The sequence below is a fragment of the Panthera uncia genome, chromosome D2 (assembly GCF_023721935.1).
Source record: "Panthera uncia isolate 11264 chromosome D2, Puncia_PCG_1.0, whole genome shotgun sequence".
Lineage (NCBI taxonomy): Eukaryota > Metazoa > Chordata > Mammalia > Carnivora > Felidae > Panthera > Panthera uncia.
Genome location: NC_064818.1, coordinates 18,663,322 through 18,688,223, shown reverse-complemented (window position 1 = coordinate 18,688,223; position 24,902 = coordinate 18,663,322). Strand labels below are relative to the sequence as shown.

Here is a 24,902-nt window from a genome sequence, read left to right as displayed (position 1 = left end):
AAACCTAAACCTAACTATGCCAGAAAGGAATGTCATTGCCCCTGTCAGATGAAGACTCCCCGGAGAAGAAAAGTAGAACAAGATTTCTGAGTTGTAACCAGGCTCTTTTTCTTCGCTCTGTTAGTTTTCTAGCACAGGGTTTTATTTATTTATTTATTTAAAAAAATATATATATTTTTTTAACGTTTATTTATTTTTGAGACAGAGACAGAGCATGAACGGGGTAGGGTCAGAGAGAGGGAGACACAGAATCGGAAACAGGCTCCAGGCTCTGAGCTGTCAGCACAGAGCCCAACGCAGGGCTCAAACTCACAGACTGCGAGATCATGACCTGAGCCGAAGTCAGCCGCTTAACCGACTGAGCCACCCAGGCGCCCCTAGCACAGGGTTTTTTTTGACGCTCCAAGTTTCTCCAAAAAAAAAAAAACAAAACAAAACAAAACAAAAACCCAAAAAACCCAAAAAACAAACGCTATAAATTTCTCTTAGTAGTCTGTATCCTACGGCTGTTGATAACGTTGTGTTTTCCTTTTCACTGAGTTCAAAATATTTTCTAATTTTTCATGAGACTTGGACTCATGGGCTATTAAGAAGTGAGCTGTGTACTTTTCCTAATAACTGGGGATTTTCTAGGTTTCTATTGCTGATTTCTAATTTCATTCACTATGGTCAGAGAACAAACGTACTTTGCATGATTTCAATTCTTTTAAATTTGATACAGTTTGCTTTAGGGCCTGGAATATGGTCTATCTTGGTGAATAGTTTATGTGTGCTTACAAAGGATATATTCTGCTGTTGTCCGGGAATGCTCTATAAATGTCAATTAGATCCAATTGGTTGATGGTAGCATTCAGTTTTTCCGGTTTTCTGTCTACTCCTTTTATCAATTACCGAGAGAAGAGTATTGAAATATCCAAGTATACTTGTGGATTTATCTGTGTTTTCCTTTCAGTTCTATTAGTTTTTTCTTCTTTTTTTATTATTTAAAAAAAATCTTTTTTTTAATGTTTATTTATTTTTGACAGAGAGAGAGAGACAGAGAATGAGAGGGGGAGGGGCAGAGAGAGAAGGAGACACAGAATCCGAAGCAGGCTTCCGACTCTGAGCTGTCAGCACAGAGCCTGACTCGGGGCTCAAACTCAGGAACTGTGAGATCATGACCTGAGTGGAAGTCGGACACTCAACGGACTGAGCCACCCAGGCATTCCAGTTTTTTCTTCTTTTTATGTTAGCATTCCGAAATGTTTTTATTAAGTGCCTTAATACATTTTTGTGGTGAGTTCACACTTTTATTGTTATGTGCCACTCCTTTTTATCCCTGATAATTTTTTTTCTGATGTCTACTTTGTCTGATGTTAATTTAGCCATTCTACGTTTCTTTTGACTAGTGTTTGCTTAATAGTTACATGCTGTGTCTTTAATGTGGATCTCAGTATAGTTTTTGGTTTGCATTTATCTTATGATGGGTGAGGTTGAACATTTTTCATGTGTATTTAAGAACCATGCTTATATCTTTGTGTGAGTTGTCAAACTCATGTTGTTTGCCTGTTTTTGTTTTTTTCAGGTTTTTCATCTTTTGTTTCTTCTTCATTTTTTAAAAAAATGGTTTACAGTTAAGAAAGATTAGCCTCTGGGCACCTGGGTGGCTCAGTCAGTTAAGCCTTAGACTTCGGCCTAGGTCACGATCCTGTGCTTCATGGGTTCGAGCCCTGTGTCAGGTTCCGTACTGCCAGCTTGGAGCCTGGAACCTGCTTCAGATTCTGTGTCTCCCCCTCTCTCTGCCCCTCCCCTGCTTGCACTCTGCCTCTCTCTCTCCCAAAAACAAATAAATACCGAGAGAAAGATTACCCATTTCACTGGGCACCTGGGTGGCTCACTCGGTTGAGCATGTGACTCGGTTTCAGTTCAGGTCATGATCTCATGTTTCGGGAGTTTGAGCCCTGTATCAGGCTCTAAGCTAACAGCAGGGAACTTGCTTGGGTTTCTCTCTCTCTCTCTCTCTCTCTGTCCCTCCCCGGCTTGTGCTGTCTCTGTCTCTCTCAAAATAAGTAAATAAACTTAAAAAAATTATGAAAAGAAAGATTATTCTTTTAGCTGTGAGGTACATCGCAAATATTATCTCTATCTCTCCGTCTCTATTTATTTTTAAATATTTATTTATTTGTGGGAGAGCACAAGCGGGTGATGGGCAGAGAGAGGGGGACAGAAGATGGGAAGCTTGCTCTGCGCTGACAGAAGGACAGCAGCCAGCCTGATGTGGGGCTCGAACTCAGGAACAAGTGAGATCATGACCTGAGTTGAAGTCAAACGCTCAACTGACTGAGCCAGTCCGGTGACCCCCCCAGAACGTCTTTTTATCTTTTTATTTATTTTTTAACATTTATTTTTGAGAGTGAGACAGAGACAGAGTGTGAGTGGGGGAGGGACAGAGAGAGAGGGAGACAGAATCTCAAGCAGGTTCTAGGCGTCAGCACAGAGCCTCGCCCGGGGCTTGAACTCATGAGCTGTGAGATCATAACCTGAGCCTTTGGCCACTTAACCAACCGAGCCATCCAGGTGCCCCTAAAAAGTCTTTTTAGATTACCCTGAAGGCATATGTTCCAAATATTGTGTTCAAAAATTATTTGGGTTATCAGTTTTTTTTTTAATTGGTATTGCTTTACCAAAAAATTAGTTACAGACAAAATCTTTTCTTTTTTATTAATAAAGTAGCTTGGGGAGAACTGCATCTTCGTGATGCTCAGGTGTCTTACTGAAGAACAGGTAATTTCAGGGGCACCCGGGGGGCTCAGTTGGTTAAGCCTCTGACTCTTGATTTGGGCTCAGGTCATGATCTCTCGGTTCGGGAGACTGAGCCCCTCATCGGGCTCTGCTCTGACAGCACGCAGCCTGCTTGGGATTCTCTCTCTCCCTCTCTCTCTGCCCCTCCCCTCTCAAAATCAATAAATAGACGTTCAAAAAAATTTTAAAAATAAAAACGTAGTAAAAAATACCAAATGATTTACAAAAAACCTATTTGAGTCTACTTTTGTGGGGTTTTTTGCAAGTGTAAAATGTTTTCCTCATACTGGTTTTGCACATTCTTCGGTATGTTATTTACTTTGTTGCTATTGTGAAGGGAGTTTTTGCTACGGTTTCATCAGCTGACTGCTCATTGTTTGTGGGTATGAAAGCTAACAATTTTTGTGGGTCAGTGTCCTGTCTGAATTGTTTTGAGTTAGTTTCATCATTGATAATCTAGAGTTTGACAGGTGCACGATCATAGCCTCTGCAAATGGAAGCAGTTTTGCTTCTTTTCGTGTCTTATCTGTGCCGTCTGTCTTTGCTTTCTCTTGCCTAATGGCGTTGCTTCACACTCACCTTGTAATGTTGCAAGTGGTGGTGGTAATGGGCATTCTTTCTTTGTTCCTCTTCCCAGCAGAAATGCCTCTGGTGCTCTAGCGTTGTCCCATTAGCAAGATGCTGGCTTCCGGACTTTAGGACGAAGATATGTAATTATATGTATCTATTTATCTATGATTAAGAAGGTATCAAATAATTTCTGTTTTCATTTGTGTTTTACAGGAAGGGATATTGAGTTTTATAAAAAGTTTTGTAGCATCTATGGAGGCGATCATATGATTTTTCTTCTTACGTTGATTCATAGGGTTTATTATATAATGGATTTCTTCACAGTGACTCCATCGTGAATTCCTGGAATAATTCCAACTCGGTTATGGTGTATTATTTTCTTAGCACGGTGCTGTTTACCAATATTTCATTTTGAAAATTTATCTCAATTTTCATTATGACATGGGTTTGCAATGTTTCTTTTTCTGCACTGTTTTCAGCAAGTTCAGGTAACAACTATTTAAAAAAGAAAAAAGTAATAAAAAATTAAAAAGTGCAAACAAACCAAGTTCAGGTACCAGTGTTATATTTTCTTCATAAAATGTTAGGAAAATTTCTTCCTTTTTCAAAGATCTAGAACAATTAAGAGATTAACTTTTTTGGAAGAAGATTTCCCTCTGAAACCATATAGACCTGGTGTATTCAGGGGTATAGTTCCTTGATAACTTTCTCCGTGTATTTGATAGATATTGGTTTGTTTGAGCTTTCTAAATCTGAAGAGGTTAATTTTGGTTAACTGAATTTCCCTGAAAATTATCCATTTCACCTAAGTTTTCAAATTAATTTGTATACGAGTTCTGCAAAATAGTCTCGTACGATTTATTATATTCCTCCTGTTTCGATGCTTATTTTCCCCTTGCCGTTTCTTATTTCATGTTTGTGTTTTCTTCTTTTTTTCTTGATTATTTTAGCTGGTGGCTTGTCTATTTTCTTAATTATTTTTGAAAACCAGGAATTTGTTTTACTAGTCAGATTTACTGTTTTTCTACCGAACTCACTCTTCCCTTTTAAAGTTTATTTATTTATTTTGAGAGAGAGAGAGAGAGAGAGAGCGAGCCAGAGAGGGGCAGAGAGAGGGAGACAAAATCCCAAGCAGGCTCTGTGCTGTCAGTGCAGAGCCCAAAGTGGGACTGGAACTCATGAACCGTGAGATCGTGACCTGAGCCAAAACCCAGAGCCGATCACTCAATCAGCTGAGCCACCCAGGTGTCCCACATGCTGCTAATTTTTTTTTTATCTTTACGTTTTCTTTCCTTGTACTTTCCTTTAGTTTGCTTTGTTTTGTTCTTTTTCTAGCTTTTTGATCTGGGAATTTAATTCCTTTATTGTTGTTGATCAAAGTGTTTAAGGTTATGAATTTTTCTATGATCACGGCTTTAAATGTGTATCACATATTCCGATACATTATGCTCTTATTATTGTTATGTTTTAGAAATTTTGTAATTTTAGTGTCTATTTCTTTTTTGTTGTCATTTTGTAATTTTAGTGTCTATTTCTTTTTTTTTTGTCAGTAATAATCTTTAGTTTTATTCCTTTGTGAACAGAGCTGTTATATGTAACATTTCTTCTGTTTTGTTTTGTTTTTTTTTTTTTAGTTCAGCAATCAAAAGGAAAAAAATAATGACATTTACACTCAAATATGCCACATCAATCCTCTTTTACTATTATAGTTAACTACGAGACCGCTCGGTCTTCAGCTTGATATGCTATTTTATTTAAATGGCTTTCTCTTGGCTCCTTCTTGTTGACCTTCTAATGTCTGAACGCCTTAGAGTTTTCATTGCACCCTAGACATTGGTTGACAGTGTTGTTGTTTACTTGCAAGGGTAGGGGTACTGGTCATTTACCAATTTCATGAGTCCTTTCATTTTTATGATTACTGCTTAGACACCCAGTAAGCCACTCATACATAATTCCCAGGCTCCTCTATAATTAAGCCCTTCTGATTGGATATACTAGGGTAACAATCCATTCTCCCTGATTATCTGAGATTGCTTCAGGTCTTTTGAGAACTGGTCTTATGCATAATATCATTTAAAACGACCCTTGAATTCTACAACTGATTCTTGTTTGTTTGTTTAATTGAGTACATTTGACATGTAATATTGTATAAATTTAGAGTGTACAACGTGTTACTTTAATACATTTATAATGGTAGTGTGATTGCTGATGTACGATTTTGTCACATTACATAATTAGGATATTACTGTCTATATTCATTATGCTCTAATATTATTGTCTATATGCATTATGCTCTACGTTAGATCTCTGTGATTTATTTATTATCTAGCACAAGGTTATGCCCTTGCATACCCCACCCTGCGCCTCCTGGTAATGACCATTTTACTTTCTTTCCCTCTCTCTCTCTCTCTCTCTTTTTTTTTTTAGAGAGAGAGAGAGAGAGAGAGAGAATGCATGGGTGTGAGCAAGTCAGGGGCAGAGGAAGAGGGAGAGGGAAAGGGAAAGAGAAAATCTTAAGTAGGCTCCAGTTCGGGCTCAATCTCGCAACCCTGAGATCATGACCTGAACTGAAATCAAGAGTCCAACGCTTAGCCCACTGAGCCACCCAGACACCTCCCTCCCTCTCTTCTCTCTCTCTCTTTTTTACTTTTTTTTTTTTTAACTTTCTCTCTTTTACAGGTTTAATTTTTTTTTTTTAAGAATCCACATGTAAAAAAAAAAAAAAAGAATCCACATGTAAGTGATATCATTACAGTACTTGTCTTTCTCTGACTTATTTCACTTAGCATATGATATTTCTACTTTATGGAGCTAGCTATTTTCTTTGTGACCTGATACATGACTCACTTTGTGAATAATCCTTATACCTTGAGACGGAGTTGTATCTTCCACTGTCATGGTGAAAACTTTAATATATAGCCATAAGTTGTATCTTATTGATTATGTTATTTAGCTCTTCTGTATCTTCATTTATCTTTGATTCACTAGACTTGTCGTGTTCTGAGTGGCCTATTAAAGTCTCCCATTATTGGGGCGCCTGGGTGGCTCAGTCGGTTAAGCAACCGACTTCGGCTCAGGTCACGATCTCACGGTTTGTGAGTTCCAGCCCTGCATGCTGACAGCTCAGAGCCTGGAACCTGCTTCGGATTTTCTGTCTCCCTCTCTCTCTGCCCCTTCCTTGTTCGCGCTCTCTCTCTCTCAAAAATAAATAAACGTTAAAAAAAAAATGAAGTCTTCCATTATTAGTGCATTTTTATCGATGCTTCTTTGCGTCTCTTGTAATTATTGCTTTGTAAGTATGACGTCTTTGCGTTGAGAGAGAGAAAGAGCGGGGGAGAAAGGCAGAGAGAGGGAGAGAGAATCTTAAGCAAGCTCCACGCTCAGCACAGAGTCCTCCAGGGGGCTGGGTCCCACGAACCTGGGATCATGACCTGCGTCTAGATCAAGAGTTGGGCGCTTAACCAACTGAGCCACCCAGGCGCCTCCCCCCACCCCCCCAACAATGCAGACTTTTTTAAAACCCATTGAACTTTTTCTTCCTGGAATTACTTCATGTGGGTAATTCCTGCTTACTTTTCTCCTTAGTGTTTATGCCATACTTTCCCCTGACTTCCCATAATTTGTCTCTCTGTTATCATTTCTCATGAAGAATATATAAATTCATCAAATCCTTCTCTACGTGTTAAGTTCCTCCCGTGTGCCAGCCATGGTTCCAGGTATTGGGAGAGCAGTTGTAAATAAGAAAGCCAGGAACTGTCACCATTTATTTGTCTTTCAAACATTGAACACAATTTGTGGTTTGATACTGCCTATCGGCTTCCAGTCACCATTTTTCTTTCCTAAGGCTTAACCCAATTTGTGGTTTCATATTTTCTGTCGTTTACTGTCAGTACGTTTCATGAGCAGAAGAACCATGTGTGTTTTGTTCACTGTTGAACCCCCAGCACTTAGTACAGTGGGGACCATAGGGTGGGCGATCAGTAAGCATGTATTAAATGAATCTACAGATCTGCCTGTATTTATTTTTATATTTTATATGTTTCAGATTCCAGACTAGTGGCAACTAGTTACTATTACACACACACACACACACACACACACGCACACACACTTTATTTTTTTTCAGTTCAACTGTACATTGTTCTTACTCAGGTGTTATCTGAAATCCATCATGAGGGAATATCATGAAAGATAGGGAGGGCTTCATATTGTATTCAGGCACACATTCCGGTTTTTTAACCTTTGAATAAATGAGTTCACTTTTCTTTTCTTATCTAGGGATTACTTGGAAGCGGCTGGTACTTGTGCGGGCGTCCCGACGCCGACGGGCTGTGGCCTATTAGGAGGCCTGTGCTGAGGACGTGTTACCAGAGGCTGTAACAGAGCTGGAAGGAGCTGGAGTTAAGAGTTAGTCTTTTCATGACACTGAAACAAAAGCAGTGCCTGTCCCAGGAGGGTTTTAGAAGACCAAAACATTTCAGATCTTCAAAACCATCGAAGAGTGCTTTTTTTGATATACCTACTTTAAATTTTTTTTAAATTTTATGTTTTTTAACGTTTATTCATTTTTTTGACAGAGAGAGAGAGAGAGAGAGAGCGCGCGCGCGCGCGCGCGCGCGAGCCGGTGGGGGAGGGGCAGAGAGCGAGGGAGACACGGAATCCGAAGCAGGCTCCAGGCTCTGAGCTGTCAGCACAGAGCCCGACGCGGGGCTCGAACTCACAGACCGTGAGATCATGACCTGAGCCAAAGTCGGCCCCTTAACCGACTGAGCCACCCAGGCGCCCCTGATACACCTACTTGAAAGGGTGCCTGGAATTGCTCTGCTTGTCCTTATAATAAAGCTGTGTGTCAGTCACCTGGCTGCGAAGTACAGAGCCCTTTACAAGGACAGAGCCAGAAAATCTCAAAACACAGTCTGTATGAGCAACAGCTTCCCCCGAACGGAGATGAAGTCTTTCTGCCTCTAAGGACCTATGGTATTTAGCGTCACTTCAGTGTAGATTCTCAGAGGTTAGCGAGAATATCTGCCACCCGTGAGCTATATACTCCCAAAGAGTATATTTCAGACTACCATGGAGGGGGTGGGGTGGGGAGAATGGGGAGAAGGGTATCTTTATCACTTACCCCCTAATCCATCATTGTGAAAAGCCTTTGCCAAGGTGAGCTACCATTACCGAGTGATGCTGGAGGCATGCCCTCTGGCATCTTGGTATAGGAAAAAATTGAGAATCAGCTTTAGCGAAATGATCTTATCAGAGACGATACTTGCTTGCTGGCCCGTCATCTCAGTTAATGACAGCAGTGTCCTAGTCTCTTAGTGTAAATCCAGTTCTGGGTTCTGGGACCAGACACAGCACCTTTGAGTCCAGCTAGCTATTGAAAAACTTTAATCCAGATCAGAAGAAGATATAAGCAAAGGATCAGGGTAATTTTAAACCCCTCATGAGCACATTTGATTAACAGGGTTGTGTCATGTCTGAATATAATATAGGATATGCCTATAGATCCTTTCACCTAGATCGACTTCCTCTGTGAAAATTACATTTGTTTTTCTGCTATATATAAAATATTGACTAGATACTACCGTAAAGATGATGCGATATTTTATAAAATCCTATTTTTTAAATAGGAATTTGGGAATAAGTTCCAGAAGACCATTTTCATGGTGTCGCTTATGTTGGAAATTTACATGTGAATTGGGGACAATGAGAGGAAGGCATAACCTTGAGCTTCCTGACCCTCAGCAAGAACCGCTTATCCATCCGTGGATTTCTAATAAATGGGCTAAGAAGAAACAGAGCTTTGAAACAGGAATAGTCAAGAGTTTGCTTCTAGACTTGAGGAGATGTCAGGATGATGCATGTAAGTTTCAAGGCCAGATGGAATCCACTATGAAGGTTTGGGGCAAGCTTAGGAGGTTTATTAGTCATCTATGGTCATCTAACAAATTATCCTAGAACATAGCTTAAAATATTTATTATCTCTGAGTTTATGGGCAAGAATTAGGAAGCACCTTAGCTGGGTGGTTCTTGCTTATGAGACTGTAGTCGAGGTATTGGCTGAGGCTGCAATCTTCAGAAGGCTTGACTTCCACTCACATGGCTATTGGCAGAACACCTCTGTTCTTTGTCATGTGCTCTTCTCCATATGTCTGCTTGGTGTCCTCATGACATGGTATCTGGCTTTGTAAGAGAGAGTTACAAGCCACCCGCCATCATTTCTGCCATATCCTATGAATAATCTGAGTATGAATCATCCCTACCTAGTGTGAAAGTCCTAGTGTGAAAAAGGACTACACAGGGTGTGACAACACTGGGGGCCAGCTACCTGCAGGAGGTTATGCCGGATGCCAGCCTAGAAGGTGAGAACTGCCTTATCAACTAGATGAAGAGATTGGGGGACCGGTATTAGACGTTCTTAGGGAAATTTATGAGGGGAGGGAAGGGAAAACTATGCAATGTGGCTACGAGGTGTCTTGAAACTCAGATGTAGGATTTTTGGGAGATGTTAGAAAATTGCTTTTCTTTTTTTTTTAATGTTTAGTTTTATTATTTTTTTTGAGAGAGACAGAGAGTGGGAGAGGGGCAGAGAGAGTTGGGGGGGTGGGGGGACAGAGGATCCAAAGCAGGCTCTGCACTGCTAACAACAAGCTCGACGCGGGGCTCAAACGAACTGCGAGATCATGACCTGAGCCCAAAGTCGGATGCCCAACTGACTGAGCCACCCAGACCCCCCCAGAAAACTGCTTTTCTTAACCGGAAACCTAGAGACTAAAGTATGAATGGGGGAGATTAGGATGGTCATAGGGGGACATGAACAGCTCTGCCCAGGAAATGCCTTAGGAATGACCAAGTAGCAGATGACCTTGGATGCTTACTGTGGGAGGGATTGGGTCTTTTACTAGCTGGGAAAGCAGGTTTTGAGAGGGAGTGAGCATTATACCAGATCTGGTAACAAGGTCAACCCAAATCAGCTTTACCTACGTGGCCAATTGAGCAAAAGGCAGCGTGGTTTTAAAACCAAAATATAACCTTATTTAGGTATGTGTGCACTTATGTATGTATATAATCTCTGCACCCAGCGTGGGGCTTGAACTCATGACCCTGAGGTCAAGAGTTGTATGCTCTTCTGACAGCCAGCCGGGTACCCCCAAAATCTAGCTTTTAATAGGACCTACTCCACAGTGCCTCTCTCGAGGGGATAAGGGAGAGTAGCAGGAGGAAGAGAGAGATTTTCTGCTAGTTTCATGGGCGACATCAGTATTTGGCTAGAGTTTAGATCAGGTATGACTCAAAAAAATCTTCGTATGTTCTTGTATTATTTTACTTTCCCATCCATCCATACATCTATCCAATGTTTATTGATCACTTACTCTGTGCCTTGATTCTCTAGAGAAAAAGCAAAATTGATGAATTTTTAAAAAACTGTTTTTAAATTTTTATTTATATTTGAGAGAGAGGACAGACAGAGTGTGATGGGGGAGGGGCAGAGAGAGAGGGAGACACAGAATCTGAAGCAGGCTCCAGGCTCTCAGCTGTCAGCACAGAGCCCAACGTGGGGCTCAAACCCATTAACCACGAAGTCATGACCTGAACCGAAGTCAGACGCTTACCGACTGAGCCACCCAGGTGCCCCCAAATACTCTGTCTCTGGAGCATATTACCACACTAGTCAAAAGAAGGGAGCTAAAATTTGTTGGGGGTGAAAGTCACACAATTAACAAATGGTAAAATTGCAACCAGATTCAGGTTGGCCGGTCTGTCTATGCCCTTTGGATCACATTTCCAAAAATGATTATCTTAATATTTCTTTTTTTTTTTTAATGTTTATTTATTTTTGGGACAGAGAGAGACAGGCCAGAAACGGAGGCACAGAATCGGAAACAGGCTCCAGGCTCCGAGCCATCAGCCCAGAGCCTGACTCGGGGCTCGAACTCATGGACCGTGAGATCGTGACCTGAGCTGAAGTCGGATGCTTAACCGACTCAGCCACCCAGGCACCCCTCTTAATATTTCTTAATACAGTAGCTTTCTCTCCCCTAATGCTTCACCAAGAAACATTGATTATTGCTTCTTTTGAGAAGACTCTCGTTGCTCCCCAGGACACCTGAAATAACCTTAAAGAAAATTACATTAAAATTCCATACCTTTAAAAAAAGTTAGACTTAAGTACGCTTTTGTAAATATCTATTTTGGTTTCACACTGTAATTATGAGAATTCCTAATAGATAATGGCCACTTAAGCAAAAAAAATTTTTGTGTCCACAAATAAACATTTAAAAACAGGGCTTTGGTTGTCAGATATAATTCTCAATAGATAATATATACTGCTGTGTATACAAAACACATACTCAAAACATTCTGTCTCCAAGTATATTATCTACATTGTTATGGGCTGAATTGTGTCTCCCAAAACTCACGTGCTGAAGACCTAACGCCCTGTTTACCTCAGAATGTGTCAGTGTTTGAAGAGGTCACTAGAAGAAATGGGGTCATTAGGGAGAACCCTAATCCCATCTGACTATTGTCCTTACAAGAAGGGGAGAGGAGGACACAGAAAATCACAGAGGAAAGACCATGTGAAGAGAGGACAGCCACCTACAAGCCTTTCTTCTTAAGCAGAATATTTTAATGCTTTTTATTTATTTATTTAAAAAGAAGCATATTTATTTTTGAGAGAGAGAGAGAGAGAGAGAGAACGAGTGGGGGAGGGGCAGAGAGAGAGAGAAAGACACAGAATCTGAAGAGGTTCTAGGCTACGAGCTGTCAGCACGGAGCCCGATGTGGGGCTCAAACCCACAAACCACGAGATCATGACCTGGGCTGAAGTTGGCTGCTCAACTGACTGAGCCACCCAGGCACCCCATTTGAGTGCTTTTTAAAAAGATATCGAAGACTGGAGGGCTCATGATTAGTCAAAGTAGAGCCCCCCAAAATCTGTCCCCTTAGTTCTAGTAAGCTTGGAGCACACAAGGATTTTATCCGGTGAAATGAACTCTGGGCAGGTCTGTTTACCGACACGACGAGATCAACGCGCAGATCCAGGGGCTGTGCTGGACAAAGAAAACCAGACTGTTTGGTTCAGGGCTGTGTGCTCAGGACACAACCCCACGACTGCCCAGACTTTGTTTCGACCTTGGTCGTCCCTGCCTTCGCTGAAATTCAACCCAGAACTAGAAACTAATGAAGCAATCAGTTTGTAAGCAGGGTGGCTACAGCGCCATATTGGGTTTGTTACCGGCCACCTTAGAAATAAAGGAGACAAGGATTGTTTCAAATTTGAAAGGGGCCAAATGGCTTACTGTGCAGGGAGGCTGGAGGCACCCACGCAGATAAGCTCTTACTCATACAGTTGGTGCACTTAGCAGTTACTTTTCCGTTTCTCCCTTCCCGGCATCTGATATTTGGTCTTAATATTTGTAGGTTTTTAACTGTCTGTCCTTTTCATTTAATGTCGGAGTCCCACAGGTTAGCCCTGGGGCCTCTCCGCTTCTTGGTCTACACTCCTTCCTTGATGATCTAATGCCCTCCCATCCTTCATCTATGTGCTGGTGAAACTCTCTCACGTCTCTAGACGGCATCTCTCTGTGGACTCCAGACTTGTGTATTCAACTGTCCACTCAATATTTCCTCTTGGACATCTCCTAGGCAACTCAACCTCCTAGGTTCAAACTGAATTCCTACTCTTTCTTCCCGAACCTGCTACCTGCTGGAGTCTTCCTTACCCAAGTTAATGACAACTTCAGTTTGTCAGGCTATGATCCTTGGACTTGTCTTGCCTCCTTGGGTGCCCTCAAACCTAGGACCCAATGCACAGGAGGGTCGTGCTGGCTCCGCCTTCAAGGCGTGTCCCAAACCTTCCCACCGCCACTTCTGCACTCCCAGTCAAGTTCTTCATCTCCTAAACTGGTCTCCCTGCTCCCCTCGTCCTTGATGGTGGCTTTTCATCTGTAGCCCCAGGGGTCCCGGGAGCCCGGGTCGCATGGTGCTACTACCCATCTCAGTTCCAACATCCAACATGGAAGTCCTGATACCATGTCTGCCATGGCCTAGGTTCATTTTCCTTTTTTCATTTCTTCCATGGTCTGATCCTCCCCCTTGCTATCATCTTCCGAGGCTCCTTGCTGTTTTTCGGACCTGTTGACCCAGTCCCTGCTACCAGAGATTTTGCTCTTGCGGTTGCCTTTGCCTAGAATGCTCCTTCCCCATTCCATGGTGAATCAAACTAGCTCACTATGACTTACACAACAGAATGCTCCTTCCCCAGACACCCACACACCTACTCCCCTCCATCCTTCGAAGTCTTTGCTTAGATGTAACCCGTGTGAGGCCTCCTCTGACTACCTGATTAAGACATACTCCATCCCTTGGGGTGCCCGGGTGGCTCAGTCGGTTGAGGGTCTGACTTCGACTCGGGTCATGATCTCACTGCTCGTGAGTTTGACCCCCGAGTTGGGCTTTGTGCTGACGGCTCGGAGCCTGGAGCCTGCTTCAGATTCTGTGTCTCCCTCTCTCTCTGCACCTCCCCTGCTCGCTCTCTGTCTCTCTGTCTCTCTCAAATATAAAATAAAACATTAAAAAAAAAAACATACTTCATCCCCCTTCTCTTTCCCTGCTTGCTCTCCTCTATGGTGCTTTTCATCCTCTACCATGATACGTAATTCACTTACTTGTCTGTTGTGCTGATTGACATATCCTCAGTACCATAGGCCTCACATGCAGCTTAATCAATATGTCCTAAGTGAGTGAATTTAATGACATTCCTCCCACACAATGTCCCTTCTGTAGAGAGGAAAGTCCCACTGCCTGGGAAGAAAGGGTACACCCGTGGTGGCTCGAGAAAGTTCCCTTTGAATTAATCTAAATCTAGTGGGTGTGGGTTTTGAAGTTCCCTCCTAAGATAAGGTAACGTTTGTATTTATATTAAATATGTATGATTTGGAAGCTCCTGTTTCACTAGGTTGATCTCTGTTCTTTCAGACCTTAAATATACCCCCTGACACATAGACGCGTTCAACAGATATGGGCCGAGGTGAGCCAAATCACGTTGATTGACGTCATGTCCTTTGCTAGAGCCAAGCGAAGCCACGTATTTTGGTTGGCTGTTTTTCAGTCTTGTCTGGTAGCCTTTCTCTGCACTTCATTTCATTTCATGATTTCATTTCATTTCATTTTATTCCACGTGCTTTCAAAATCTCAGGGCTACTGTTAGAAGGATTCAAGGAAAAGGAAACTAATATTTTAAATCAACAAAAATCTTGCCTGCTGCTAGTATTCATCTTCTGGGTTATTTCAGATTCAGGAATTTGAAGGCGCTCTCTTAGAATGTGTGGTAGGAATTCGCTCTGCACCCTTGAGTCCCAAAGGGCAGGGTTTCAAATTCTACAGAAACTAGATCCCAATGATAATAAGACTCGTTCTATGTTCCTAGGGAGGAATGGCCCAGAAGTATTTCTCACCCAGTGGTGCCCAAATCTGGTTCCCTGCCACGCTGGGAGGTATACAGCTCTAGGAGTCATTTCCAGAAGCCCATGGTGGCCGCAATACCAGGGGGCCATTGGCACAGAGCCCCTCCCCCTTACCCCCACCCTCCCAGCTTTGGAAGCCTCCCTAGTGAAACTGTGAACCTTTCTTTACCCTCCATGTCTGCAGAGCCCATCTGTGAGGGGTGAGCATACCAAGAAGGGCACTTCCCAAGGTGGTGAGCACAGAGGACAGAACGATAGCAAATTGGCCATTGGCTCCAGCTGGACCTACAAAGATGCCTAAGATTTCGTCAGGTAGGTAAAGGCAATAGAAAGGGCTCTCCAGACTGGGATAACTCTGTAAAATGTTTTCATTGATTTCCAATTTTGGTTGATTAGAGAGCCACCTGAAGTAACAAAATTTTAGAACGACAGGAAAAATTGTAAACAAAATATTTGGTCCTTAACAAGTCCTTACGTTAACAAAGGGCCGCAATCAGTGTCTCTGGAATTACTTTAATGCATAGGTAAAAATGATTTTAAATTTGCAATATGCACATATGAAAACATTTCAACAGGGCATGATGTATATATATTCTACTTTTTGTTAATTTTATTACTCTTAAAAAAATTTTTTTTATGTTTATTTACTAGAGAGAGAGAAAGAGAGAGCACAAGCAGGGGAGGGACAGAGACGGAGAGGGAGACACAGACTCTGAAACAGGTTCCAGGCTCTGAGTTGTCAGCATAGAGCCAACGTGGGCCCCAGGAACCGTGAGAACATGACCAGAGCCGAAGTCAGACACTTAACCAACTGATTCATTATTGCTGATTCATATCAAGTTCATGAGTTGGATCCTTCCATCCAATAAGGTAGCTAACATCCACACTCCTTTACCTTCCAAATAAAATTCATGGCACAATTCCAATGTGCAGACACAGTATTCACCTTCTGACCCACTCTTTTTTGGATATATATGACAGAAAAAACGGGCCTCCTGCTACACGATTTCTTCTCAAAGACGAACTGAGGCAGGTTTGTAAAGCATCTGGACGTGCACACACTCATTCTGTGTGTTACACTGTCAGTGCAAACCCAGCAATGGATCCTGACAACTATTGGAAAAGAGGAAAATTCCCTTCTCTTCCCTATTGTAGGATTGGGGGTGCTTCCTGGCCCTCGGCGGGGACGATCTCGAAAAGAGAGATGGTTGCAGTTTCTGGCAGGGAGCAGGACTGTCCTGTTATTTCAGAATTGCCAGCTTGGGTGATTACACTTGTTGGGAAATGATTGCATGGTAGTTCTTATCTTCAGGGTGGCTGAAAAATGAGAGGAGGTCAAGGTTTTGCAATAGCTAAGAGGGGTTTCTGAGGAGTTCTTATCATGTGTAAGGATTTGGACAGCTGGGAAATGTTTGGCCTGGGGAGGTTCTGTGATGTGTGTTTGGGGAGGGAAGTTGGGAGCATATCAGTTGCTGCAAATGTCTGGGAAGGAGGCTTTTCTATCAAAAAGGTCAGAACAGCTGGGAGGGCAAATCCAGAATGTTGCAACAGGTCTTAGGGTAAGGACTTGGTGTTTCCCACCAATGGCAGAGTTGCAACAGCTGGGAAGACCCAGAGTGGGGATTTTAAGGAGGAAAATAAACCAAGGCCGAGTAGGGGGACAGGTGCCTGAAGTGTGGCTCAGCCTGCCTTGCACAGCGTCTGTTTTTGACATTGGCGGTGATTCCGGCCTTTCCTCTCCAGCGAGTTCTCAGTGCCAAGTTGCCTGCCATCCCTCCGAGGGCCCTCCCTGGTGCTCTCATTTTCCTCCAGGAACTTATGTCTGTAAATTGCCAATTCCCGTCTTTTGCAATAATCCTGCAGGACCAGTTTAGTTTGTTAAAAATTTTAAAACACCTATAAACAGCACTTGTTGGAAGATGATGCACATATTAAAAATAACTATTAGAGATGTAAATTACGTACAGCAGGACTTCATGATATGTGGGAAAGTTTTGTGTAGATAGGATTTGGGGCAATCAAACCACATTTAAATTTCACTTTAAGGGGCGCCTGGGTGGCTCAGTCAGTTAAGCGTCCGACTTCGGCTCCGGGCATGATCTCACGGTGAGTTCGAGCCCCGAGTCAGGCTCTGTGCTGACAGCTCAGAGCCTGGAGCCTGCTTCGGATTCTGTGTCCCCCTCTCTCTCTGCCCCTCCCCAGCTCACATTCTCTCTCCCTCTTAAAAATAAATAAACTTTAAAAAACTGTTTAAATTTCACTTTAAGAGTCTGTTACCTAGTTCAAAAGGTGTACAATGCGTGTTAGCACTGTGCTAGGGCTAAAGCAAATAGTTCTTTAAATGCAAACACCCATCAGTCCTATTTAATACAATTTTTAAGTTTGAATATTTTTAATCATTTATAATGACTATAATGAAACTCGTAAAAGTGAATGCATTCATATAATGAAATTCATAAAAGTGAATAGAACAAGTATATAGTGTAATAATTAATTATTATAAAGCAAACACCTATGTAACCACCACTGGGAACTGTATCTGAACATCAGAAGCCCCCTATGGCCCCCTCTCCTTTCCAAATGTAACAATTATCCTCGATTATTCTGACTTCTAATGCTGTTTAGTTTTTCTCCTGTCTAAACTTTATATATATCAAATCAGATCGTTCACACTTTTTTGTATCTGGCTTCTTACACTCCGCATTATGTGAGTGAGATTCGTTAGTGCTGTATTTATCTGCAGTTCATTCATTTTCTTGACTGAAAGAGTACAACATAAATTCCAAAATGAACTTACCCACTTTACCATTTTGACACTTAGATTATTTCCTGTTTTGAACCCATACAAAATTGCTGTCGCATGCATGGGTACATGCACAGAAATGCATGGTGCACGCAGAGCTGTAGGCTGAAGTCATATCTGAGAGGAAGCATTTAATAGTTGGCATGTGACCTGCCGTTTTCTCTTTCCTGGAAACCATGCGTCCCAGGTGGCATAGTTACAAGACACAAGCAGATCGGATCCCTGAGTCACCATTTGGAAGGGAGCTGCCTTGGAGAACCACTAGGTCTGCAGTGGACTTTGCATGACCCCAAAATAGCTCCTAAGTTTCTAGACATTAAGATTTTGAGTTTATTATCACTGCTGTACAGCCTAGCTAATATCTGATCAGTAGAAACAATACATTTTATTTTCAGATATATTTCTTTTTTTTTTTTTTTAATGTTTTTATTTATTTCTAAGACAGAGAGAGACAGAGCATGAGTGGGGAAGGGGCAGAGAGAGGAGACACAGCATCCGAAGCAGGCTCCAGGTTCTGAGCTGTCAGCACAGAGCCCGACGTGGGGCTTGAACTCACAAGCTGTGAGATCATGACCTGAGCCGAAGTCGGTCGCTCAACTGACTGAGCCATCCAGGCGCCCCTCAGATATATTTCTTACAATCAAAGTTAACGATTGATTTTCACATCTGAAAATTTCATCCTGCCGATGGGAGCCCTTAATTTATTCTTTCTAGTTACCAACAGGGTGATGGCAAGTGACAAAAGGACATCTGGAAACAGGGGCACCTAAACCAACATGTTGAAACACGTCCGTGACCCCTTACCATAATACTAGCTGATGGAAGAGTTAAGGGGTCTGTGATTACGGACAAGGACCTACTTGTGGACCAGCTGATGGTTTGATGCCGTTTATATGATTCCCCCCTCCTTTTCCAGTGGGAAATGCCAAGATTATTTTCCTTGTCAGTTTTTTTTCCCTATGATGGCATACCCGGTGGGAAAAGAGAGACTAAGGGTATGGCCAGGGCTCAGTTAGGAAAACAGCCACTGCAGGGTACAGAGGCTAAGAAGAGGAGATTTCATGAATTTGGGAGTTACTAGAGAGCTTCTAACTGGTGTAGAGCTTGAGAGAAAACCCAGTAGCCATGCAGATGTGGCCATGAAAGGGGAGCTTGAGAAGTGAGTGTGGGAGCTCTAGCCTCTGGGGGGGGCAGTGACAGGGGGTGGGCTCGGGGCTGCTGTAAGCATGGGGAGGTGGGCACAGAGCGGGAGGAGAGTGCAGGCGTGCCGGGCCCCTCTGTGTGTGTCTGCCATCATGCTTGGCCATACGACCCTCTCCTACTACCCTGCCACCTTCCAAATCCCCGGAGAGCTCCTCTTATTGGACATCTTGAGCCTGCAACCACACGGAGAAGGATGTTCTGAGAAACGCAGTCCCAGCCTCAAGGGGAAGCAGCAGTGTCCTGTTGGCGACAGACAACACAACTCAGAATCTTCAGTTTACGAGAAGTAATTTTCTAACTGGTGGACTCTTATAGGCCATTTTAAAATTAAGGCACTGCTGAAGAAAAGATACGAGGTTAGTTTGTCCAAGGCAAAGAGTTAAGGCTTGAAGAAAGAATAAACACACAGAAGGGAGCCTGGGTGGCTCAGTCAGTGGAGCGTCCGACTTCAGCTCAGGTCGTGATCTTGCGGTACGTGAGTTCGAGCCCCACATCGGGCTCACTGCTGTCAGCCCGTCAGTGCAGAGCCTGCTTTGGATCCTCTTTCCCTCTCTCTCTGCCCCTCCCTCACTTGCGCTCTCCCCCCTCAAAATAAATAATTAAAAACAAACAAACAAGAGTAAACACACATAGCTATGTGCCCTGTTAATATGACAGATCCAGAAACACTGCACTTCTGATTTGGTTATCTGCTGTTATTTATTTATTAGAGATGGGTAAATGGTGAAATATTATATAAATAGCAGAAAAAACACCTTTGTATTGAAACTGATGATGGATCCTGGCAAGAGATATATTAATTAAAAAATTATGGTAGCTTACTTCTTGAATATGTGAAAAGATAGAAAAGTGAAAGATACACGGTGAAGATTCCCTTAGGACGGCTGTTTACTATATTGGTAAACAAGTTATAAATTCACGATAATTAGTAGATTTCAAAATTATATAATCTTTGCTAGTGGAACAGGTAGAAGAACTTTTTGGAAAAAAATACTAGAAAATGTGTTGGAGTTCAAGAGTTTGGTGAAGCAAAGCACAGGTACGTCAATGTCAGGGGGTCAGGGAACACTTCCTAGAGGAAGTGACGTTTCAGCTGAGACCTGTGTCATAAACAGGGATAAGTCAGAGAAAAAAGGGGGAAAGGGGTGCAAGCTCCTGGCCTGGGTGTGTCGGGCAATGGTGGGACTCTGGAAGAGTGGGAAGAAGGGTTTGGGGTGGGGTGGAAGATGTTCACACCTGAGCTGGAGAGCCAAACAGGGATGAGATTTTTTTTTTTTTAATGTTTTATTTATTTTTGAGACAGAGAGAGACAGAGCATGAGCAGGGGAGGCGAAGAGAGAGAGGGAGACACAGAATCCGAACCAGGCTCTAGGCTCTGAGCTGTCAGCACAGAGCCAGACGTGGGGCTCGACCTCGCAAATTGGGAGATCATGACCCGAGTGGAAGTCGGACGCCCAAGTGACTAAGCCACCCAGGTGCCCCAGGGATGAGATCTTAAGAATGGAAATCCTGTGGGGCATCTGAGCGGCCCAGTTGGTTGAGCAGCCGACTTCAGCTCAGGTCATGATCTCACGGTTCGTGAGTTTGAGCCCCACATCAGGGTCTCTGTTGTCCATGCAAAGCCTACTTCAGATCCTCTGCCCCCCTCTCTCTGCCCCTCCCCCACTTATGCTGTCTCTCAAGAATAAAATAAAAACATTAAAAAAAAAAAGAGTGGAAATTCTGTGCCCAGGCAATTGCCAGCATTTCCCATATTTCCTACCCTCAAGACCCAGTGGAGACATTGAATCAATTGTGCGGTCATGGTGAAGTCAAATTGGGATACAGGAGGGGTAATGCATTCTTAAAAGAGAGCAAAGAAATGGTCTTTCCTAGTCATTGCTTCAAGACACAGATTTGATTGTGTAACCGAAGTAATAGAAATAGTAGTCTATTATTTGCCCCACGTGATTCTGAGTGTGGGGTGTAGGGATAAACAAAATAAAGTCCTTGTGAGAGGAAACAGACAGAAAATACATTTAAAAAGTATCATTCGGTTTGGACCCACATACTTGGAGGGCAGGGCCTGACCTCAGTTGGCTTTCTGGTGCTCCAGGCCGCTTCTCCACTTTTCATCTGGAATGACATACCACACCGTGAAGCGTGGAGCCTGCTCTCCTGAGTCACCAGCATCAGATTCTTATAAATAGGGGGAGAAGTCGTTCTGGGTATTTTTGATAAGGCTGCAGTTTATTAAGCTGAATCGAGAAAGAGGGGGCGAAATGAGTGGGGATGTGACAATATTCAACCTAGTAGGGGACAGCATAAAAAAAGGAGTGCAACTAAAAAGGTTCCACACAGCAAAGAAAACCATCAACCAAATGAAAAAGTAATTTATTGAAGGAGAGAAAGTAGTTGTGAGTCATCTGTGCGATAAGGGGCTAATACCCAAAATATATAAACAACGCATAGAAACTCAACAGCAAAAAAACTCTCAAACAATCCGATGAAAAAATGGGCAGGAGATCTAAACAGACATATTCCCGAAAACATATGGATGGCCAACAGGTACGTGATAAGATGCTTACTAGCATTAATCATCAGGGAAATGCAAATCAAAACCACCATGAGATACCGCTTCACACCTGTTAGAATAGCTGTAATGGAAAAGATGCGAAAGGATTTGGAGAAAAGGGAACCCTGGGTACATTGCTTGGTGGGAACGTAAATTGGTGCAGTCTTTATGGAGACAGTATGGAGTTTCTCCAAAAAATTAAAAATAGAACCACCATATGATCCAGCAATCTTACCTCTGAGAATTTATCCAAGGAAAGTGAAAACATTAGTTCAAAAAGGTATCTGCACCTCCCTAGGCATCACAACATTATTATTATTTTAAATATGAAATTTGTTGTCAAATTGGTTTCCATACAACAGCCAGTGCTCATCCCAACAGGTGCCCTCCTCAATGCCCATCACCCACCCTCCGCTCCCTCCCACCCACCCCCTCCATCAACCCTCAGTTTGTTGCGACATTATTTTAAATGGGGACATGGAAACAACTTAGGTGTCCTTCAATGGATGAATGGATAAAGAAAATGTATTATATATACACGCACAATGGAATATTATTCAGCCACAAAAAAAAGAATGAAATCTTGCCATCTGTGAAAACATGGGTGGGCTTTGAGAGCATTTTGATAAGTGAAATAAGTCAAATGGAGTAAGACAAATATTGTATGATCTCATATGTGAAATCTAAACCAACCAACCAACCAACCAACCAACCAAATCAACCAAACAAAAACCAAATAAGCTCACAGATAGAGCAAATTGGTGGTTGCAAGAGGTGGGAGGTGGTGGGGGTGGGAGAAATGGGTGAATTTTTTTCTTTCAGTTTAAATAAATTGAACAAAACTTTTTTTTTATTATTTATTTATTTTATTTATTTTTTATTTTTTAATATATGAAATTTACTGTCAAATTGGTTTCCATACAACACCCAGTGCTCATCCCAAAAGGTGCCCTCCTCAATACCCATCACCCACCCTGCCCTCCCTCCCACCCCCCATCAACCCTCAGTTTGTTCTCAGTTTTTTACAGTCTCTTGAACAAAACTTTTTAAAAAGGGAGTAAAGCAGGAGTCAAAGGCTATAGGATACAAAAATTAACATATGGCCAGATGTAGGGGGTAAAGCAAAATTTTGTACAGCCTAAAAGCTTATCAAATTTGGGGGCCTTCTTTAAGAGAAAAATATCAATTAGACGATTAGGTACAAAAATAAATATTCAGGGGCACCTGGGTGTCTCAGTCGGTTAAGCGTCCGACTTGGGCTCAGGTCATGATCTCACAGTTCATGAGTTCGAGCCCTGCATCAGGCTCTGTGCTGAAAGCATGGAGAGCCTGGAACCTGCTTCAGATTCTGTCTCCGCCTCTCTCTCCCCCTCCCCCACTCACGGTCTGTCTCTCTCTCCCCCTCAAAAATAAATAAACATTAAAAAAATATTCATTTAAAATGAGAAATGCATCACAACAAGCTATAAAACTTAAAAGGCCAACAAATACCATAAACATCAAGAAAAACCCGCAAGAAAACATTTTAATAAGCTGCCTGACACACCGCTCCATAATACTATTTTTCAACCTTCTTTTACCAGCATATCCTTTTCCTCCAGTATAGTTGACAATTAAAAATTGCGCACATTTAAGGTATACAATTTGATAATTTAATACCTATATACACGCAGTGAAATACTCACCCCAGTCAAGGCAATTAACATTACCCATCACCTCACAGAGTTACCTTTGTGTGTGGGTGGTGAGAAATTTAAGATCTGCCCTCTTAGCAAATTTCAAGTAGGACGATACAATGTTGTTAACTATAGTCCCATTGCTGCACATTAGATCTCCAGAACTTACTTATCTTGTGTAACTGAAGCTTTGTGTCCCTTGAATAGAATCTCCCCATGGCCCCATAGCTGCATAGTCTCAGCACTGAAATGTATAGGATCATTGAATCACTATATTGTACATCTGAAACTAATATTACACCGGATGTTAACTAACTGGGATGTAAGTAAGAACTTGGAAAAACCAAGAGCTTAGCCTCTGGAGCTAGACTATTTGGGTTTGGATCTTGTCGCTGCCACTTTACAGCTTGTGGAACCTGGGCATTTCTAAAATATCTCTGAGCCTGAGATTTTCTCATCTGTAGAATGGGTATAAGTCACGTGAAGATTAAACAAATGAGTTCAGGCAGAGTGCTTCCAACAGTGTCTGGCACATAAAGGCTCAATATTTATTAGCTCCTGCTGTTATTGTTATTGTTGTTGTCGCTGTTGTAGCGCCAGTATTTATGTGAATAGTATGTGACGCTTTTTAAACCACCTGTAAACCCCGAGAAGCCTTTGCGTCCAGACTAGAACCGGGCTTCCCTGTTTTCTGCGTGGACTGTTGACTAAATGTAGGAGGAAGAAGTCAGAGACAAATGGGACTCCCCGCCCCCCATTATATTAATGTCTCCAAATAACATTTACGCAAAAGAAGAAATTGAATCTACAAATTACTTTGCTGGTTCATGGCATGCCCAACGAGCAATAGCGCTGGACCTGACATCATTTTGTTCCCAAACGACTGGAGCACAAATGATCTTAGAAGAAAAATCACACGATGGGCTGTAGCGAAGACTTTAAAAAGTTGCCTTTTAATTCAGTCTCCTGCGGGCGTGTCCCCAAGACACTTCATTTCCCCCTTGGGTGAAGCACTGTGGCCAGCAAGGGGCCCCCACGGCACAGGCTGCGGCCGGGAAGGGGAGGCGGGGAGCCAGGGGAACCGGAGGAAGCTCAGGCTTCCCCGCCCGCGTGGGCGCAACAAGGCGGAACCGCTTCGGTCACTCAGGCGGTGGTGTCAGTCTCGGCCGCCGGGGGTGGGCGGAGGCTGCCTTCCGCTACCCGTCGCCTCCGGGCCACGCGCCCCGGAGTGGGTGTTCAGGGTCCACCCCCAGAGCGGGCGGCAGCCGCGCCCCCTGCAGCGAGGGTCCGTTCGGCCCGGAGCCGGCGACCGCACTCCTCACCCGCCCGGCGTAGCACCGCCTCTGGCCCGGGTGCAGGGGCCCGGCGCGCAGGCGGGGGGCGCTGTGGCCTCGGCGCGGGGACAGAGCGGCCGGGCCGGACCCGCCTCTTTCCCCTCCCCTCCCGCCCCCCACGCGTCGTGTCGCCGGGAAGCCGGGAGGAGACAGAGCGCTCGGGCTCCACGGCGCTCGGCCGGCCCGCAGTCCTCTGACCGCGCGGAGCGGAGCCAGGTGGCGCCGCCCGAGCCCAGAGCCGCGACCCACCCCGGCCGCCTTTGTCTGGGAGCGTGTGGCCTGGAACCGCCGCTCTCGGGGGCCGGGCACGCGCCCACCGCGGTCGGTGACAGCTCGTCCCTCTCGGAGGGCTCCGGGACCGAGGGGCGGGCGGGCCGGGCCCTGCTCGCTCGCGCCTGCACGCCCGAGCGCGCGTACCGATGCCCCCGCAGCAGGGGGACCCCGCATTCCCGGGCCGTTGCGAGGCGCCGCCCGTTCCGCCGCGCCGGGAGCGCGGGGCGCGCGGGGGGCGCG

General features: G+C 43.6%; 2 protein-coding genes across 2 annotated transcripts in view; both read left to right on the top strand.

Moving 5' to 3' along the window:
* The window catches only part of LOC125933106 (serine/threonine-protein phosphatase PGAM5, mitochondrial-like), a 48,034-nt gene extending 23,448 nt beyond the window's left edge, over positions 1-24,586 (top strand). The window contains 1 exon segment of the mRNA XM_049645986.1: positions 24,067-24,586. Within this exon segment, the coding sequence (XP_049501943.1) occupies positions 24,067-24,586 (520 nt within the window).
* RHOU (ras homolog family member U) overlaps positions 24,412-24,902 on the top strand; it is a 10,000-nt gene continuing 9,509 nt past the window's right edge. Inside the window, exon 1 of the mRNA XM_049645985.1 lies at positions 24,412-24,899. Within this exon, the coding sequence (XP_049501942.1) occupies positions 24,809-24,899 (91 nt within the window). The 5' untranslated portion in view covers positions 24,412-24,808. The remainder of the gene's footprint in view (positions 24,900-24,902) is intronic.